Source organism: Austrofundulus limnaeus, unplaced genomic scaffold (assembly GCF_001266775.1).
Source record: "Austrofundulus limnaeus strain Quisiro unplaced genomic scaffold, Austrofundulus_limnaeus-1.0 Scaffold2271, whole genome shotgun sequence".
Lineage (NCBI taxonomy): Eukaryota > Metazoa > Chordata > Actinopteri > Cyprinodontiformes > Rivulidae > Austrofundulus > Austrofundulus limnaeus.
In genome coordinates, this window is record NW_013954673.1 from 12,437 (window position 1) to 17,531 (window position 5,095).

The 5,095-nt window shown below is 39.9% G+C and overlaps 1 protein-coding gene across 1 annotated transcript in view; it reads right to left on the minus strand.

The window, feature by feature from the left end:
* The window catches only part of LOC106537363 (GREB1-like protein), a gene marked incomplete at both ends in the record, with an annotated part of 17,979 nt that overhangs the window by 8,070 nt on the left and 4,814 nt on the right, over positions 1 to 5,095 (minus strand). The window contains 1 exon segment of the mRNA XM_014034740.1: positions 1,679 to 1,801. Within this exon segment, the coding sequence (XP_013890194.1) occupies positions 1,679 to 1,801 (123 nt within the window).

Genomic DNA, 5,095 nt, shown 5'->3' on the forward strand with positions numbered 1-5,095 from the left:
ATATATATACTGTATATATATAGTTGCATTAATCTTAGTTATTAGTTTAATTTTCAATACATTCTCAATAGTAACTCAGTCAAGAACACTGCATAGTTTTCTACACACCAACATCTATTATAAAGCTCTATCCTGACAAACATCCTTTTGTGGCAATAATTAACATCCTGTTTCATTACAAAATTCTTTTTACAATGCATGGTTAACAAAATATTGTGCTTGGCTTAGAATAGAGTTTTGCAAGCTGTGCACATGAAAATAAGYGGGGATTTTTAAGAAACGGCTCATATGTCACTTGAACACAAAAACTCAGAAAATACTACTATTGTCTTGCAATTTTTAGTCACCAAATAAGCTCCGCTTACGTTGTCAAGTCTCACTCTATTCGACTCTGCTCAGGTGCAGGTGTGTCTTCACGGCAGTGTGTCTCTCTGTGTCAGCACGCGGCTTAAGCGGCACTGTTTATAAATGTGTGTAACTGTGCGTTGGGTCAAAACCTCCTAGAATTTGTGCTCGTTGCAGAAGGCTTCGTCCAGCTCCAGCTGTGCGCGCTCATCTCCTTCGCCTCTCTCCTGGAAGAGTTTGGAAGAGTTTGCAACTTGTGCCTTGGCTCGTGGAGACACGGCTACAGTCTACAGCAGCTGCAGCCCCAGTGTGCTTTCTGGTAAGTTTTCCACACTTGTTGTACTCTGCTTGTTTAAAAGATATTTGGTCTGAAGAGTTGACAGATTTCCTTCTACAGTTCAAAATAATCCATGTTAGGTTAACTGGCAACTCTAAATTGTCACTATGAGTGAGCGAGAGCATGAATGATTGTCTCATTTGTCTCGATGTGTCCCTGTGATGGACTGGTGACCTGTCCAAGGTGATTGCATCACTGCATGAAAAAGTGGGTAAATGAAAAAGAAGAATGAAAGAACTATAAACTGTCTTGTGCAATAATAAGCCACTCAACCACTCAATCCCTCATATTTCAATATGCACTTGAGTCTTTGAGCCTTCCGGCCTTGTCTCTGCTGAAATTTAAGGCCCATCGATCGTAAATCAATGTGTCACCCATCAGCTATTCAAATATTTTAATCCCTGGTAAAATTTAGATAATAAAACTGAATATAAATCCATTTTCTGAGCATGTAATTGTCTGCAGAAGACAAGCGATAAATCAAAATGAGTCGGTACTAACACCGTGTTATTGATTTCCAATACATATATGTCTGTTATGAAAGGAGGTTTTCCCAACTCATATCCACCGTGTGTGCAAGACGCTGCCACATTGATCGCTGCGTGTAGCCTTTACTTGTCAATACCACAACCTTGTAAAGCATCTAATAGGTAGCAAGGCCTTAAAAAAATCATTACAGCATTTTTGTTTCCTCCAGCATCGACTGGTGTGCACACGGATGTGTGTATTTGCATGTGTGTGTGTGTCTGAGCGGACCTGAGCAGAGGTTAATCTTTGCTTCATGGTCAGCCAAGACTTCTTATGCTCCACTGCATAAACAGACAGCCTGTATCTAAGCAACACCATTTCAGCACAAGGACAAGGCTCACATAAAAGTGAATGAGAACCAGCATCTTAATCGTGGCGCGGCATCAGTGTGACTTTGCAGAGCTCTGCAGAGTTAGAATGAACTGAAAGCTATAAACAAAATATACATGCACTGAAAAAGGTCTTCACCTATTGGCAGGGTCTTGTTTCCAGGAGTGGAGGCGAGAGGTTTGAGGAAACTGCAGTCTCTTCCCACATCCTGACTGCCAAAGAAGACAGAGGACGCTTGTGCCATCCTGGTGGGTGGGGAATCTAAAAGGTGGAAACAAAAGTACAGTTTTAACTAGAGAATTTGTATTTCCTGCAAAAATGCAGTGTGGATGCTTCATGCTGAAAGATTTTTTGCTGAATATTTAAAAAAAAGCTGAAACTAGCCAACAAATAGCTAAAAGAAGTAGCTGAAATAGCTGGAATTAACACAAAGAAACAGAAAGAGAACGATTGCTGAAATAAGTAGTAAGAAGCTGAAAGTATCACAAAAAGGTGAATACAAAAAATAAAAATAAAAAAGACAAAACCACAAAAATCAGAGTAAATTAGCAGAAAGCMGCTCAAGGAAGTGAGAATTTTGAAAATTGCAGAATAGCTGCAAAGATATGATAGCTAAAAATACAGAAAAAGCTCAAATTAGCAAAATGGAAGCAGAAGGAATTCATAATTAGAGAAAAGAAGTTAAAAAAGCACAACAAGAACAAACAGTAAAAAGTACAGTAAAGATTTATAAATATTTTGAAGAGATTTAAGGTTGTTGAAAACAGCTCTATTATTTTCAATGAGGAAAAGCATGATAGAAAAAGCTCAACAAAAACAACATAAAAAAGTTTAAATTGCTGAAATACCAGAAGTCATAGCCAGCATTTCCTGAAGAAGCTGAACATTTTGATATAATAACTGTTGTTTAGGCACAAAAATTTTGGAACAAAATATGTGCCAAAAAACGCACAGAAAAAAAAAAAGATCTCAATGGTGAGAATACTTGATAAGCCCCTCAGCGTCTCCAGTGATATGCAGATCTGGGGCCTCACACATAAAGGATTGCGCAGCTTTCACACTAAAAGTTGACGTATGGACAAATTTAGAAAAGTACACCGCACCAAAAAAATTCAGATGCATAAAACCGTGCACACGCATGTTCCTGCGCGCCTTTCCTTTATACATCCCAACGAATGTGGAACTGAGCGCACCCGAGACTCCTCCCCTGACACGCCTCCATTTCAATATGTAAGATAGATGTAAATGTGTCCAGCGTGTGAGATTCTCCTCAGATTCTCCTCTCTGTGGGATCAGAAATGATTTTTAGATGCAGGAAAAATATAAATTAAATGCAGAATGAGTGAGAAAAACTGTCTAAATAAGTAGTGGGGTGTAAAAAATGAGTTTGTCATTCGCGAGGTGTGTTGGTGTGTGCATGTGTGCTGCAGCGGTGCACGAGGCTGACAGACATTTCCACCTTTACACGTCTTTAATAAATGTAAACACAGAGGAACTGATAAGTTTGGTAGAAATTTAGAAAAATATTTATTAAATAGTTGAAGTGAAGGAACGAGTGAGTCGCAGCGCCACAATCATGAAGTCTTTCATTCAGATCAGCTACATGGCTCGACTCAGAACTACAGTAAAATACCTGATTGTAATTTGTTAGGTGTGACAAAAAATAAATTAATTTTAAAAAAAACACGCTGTCCTCAATTCTTCTTGTGGTGATATCATCCCGCAGAGCAGCTGACATTGATCCATAAATTACGCACAACTTTACTCAGCAAATCTATTGTCTGTGTCTTGTGGGACTGAGGAATCATCACAGCCGAGCTGTTGTGAATTAATCTGCTGAGTTGACGTTTTTTTCTCAGTTAGAATTAAAATGTKTCTTAGACAATTCACGCATTTTATTTTCCTCAGCTGTGTGTGCACCTCSCAGGCAYGTGCTCTGCGTGTGTTTCCAACTACGTGACAACAATATAAACACTTTACAGTTTACAGACTGGAATGAGGTTCTTTGATCATTTTTAGGCTGATCTATTTTCTTGTCTAAGGTTAAATGATTTTCAGTCCCGGGGTTCAGCTTCATCATCGTTCGAGTTTAAACAATAAAAACTCAAACTAAACTAAAAGTCTAACACCGTGTTCAGACGCTCCTTACATCCAGAAAACAGAACAGAGTCATATTTCTGTGGATTCAGGTCAGATTCGTGACTTTGTGGGTTAAAACTGTCGACTGAAAAACTTTGCGTGGCTGCCGCACATTCTCACGGCAGGTGAAAATGTGCGTATATTTACGCACACTTTCACGCAACGTTGGTTTTGATACAACCCAACGTGGGCGTAGAACCTGGCGCACGCAACTTTTTAATGCGTACGCACCATTTATCCATGAGGGCCCTGATGTCCTTTCCACAACGGCAGCTTAAAAGGTTTGTTCCTCCACTTTATCTTTTGTCTGTTGACCTCCAAGCCTACAGCCCAACTCTAAAAGCAGCCTCGTTGCACAACAACAGACTCGCTGATTTTCCTGAATCCTGTGAAACAAACAGCCGTTTGGAGACAACAGGAAGAAGTGCACGTTGTGGATTTTAACTGTGAGCCATGTGAGAGGCGTGTACCTGCGGGACTGSAGTCATCTGATCCATAGGTGTAATTTGCAGGGTGGTTATTAATGCCACAATAATTTGATCCAGTCAATATAAACCCCACCCCTCCCCCAACCCCACCCCCCAATAAAATGACATCATTTGCTCAAACACAATAGAAGTGAACTGGTTAAGTAGACAGATGTAACTCTCTTATTGTCTTTAGGTAACTTAGTCTTGATTTAAAAATTTACAAAACTAAACAGTCTACAATATTTTTAGTCTTTATTTTACAGTTAAAATATATGGTTATCAAATAAAGTCTAATGTTACAACTAAACAGGGATCCCTTTACTTGAGTTTTAATTACCTTATAAAATCCTATTAAAACAATATGCAATATGTAAGGCACATTAATATTACTACTCAAAGAGATGAGAATAGGTAAGTGTTGCTTCTTTTTTAAGTTCTAAACCAACAATTGTCAGCATCAAAGTTCTGCGTTATTTATAGTTTGTAATCAGCCTGCAGTTTGTGTTTATTACCTTTCATGTTACCTGGGTATTGCTCCGGCTCTAAGTAGAGCTGAGTGAAGATGGGCTGTGGGTCTCCGCTGGTGGAGCGCAGCGACGCCTCAATCGAGTTGTGCAGAGCCTCCTCAAAGCGAGCCGACTTCAGCTGTCCCGCGTATGAATTCCCCATTATCTGTGGGAGCAAAGAGAAAAGGGCAGCGCGATGAGCCAACAGGCAGAGCCACGGCGCTGTTGGTCTCCGCTCATCGATTCACTCGTTATATCAAAACAGCGAGGGAAACACGCCGCGGAGCAAACGGCAGACATTTTCCCTCAAATGTCTCATGTTTACGCTTTAACATTTAGTTCAGAGGTGTTTTAACATCAAAATGTGTATTTTAGGCGGCACGGTGGCTCAGTTGGTAGAGCTGATGCCTCTCAGCAAGAAGGTCACCGGTTCAAATCCC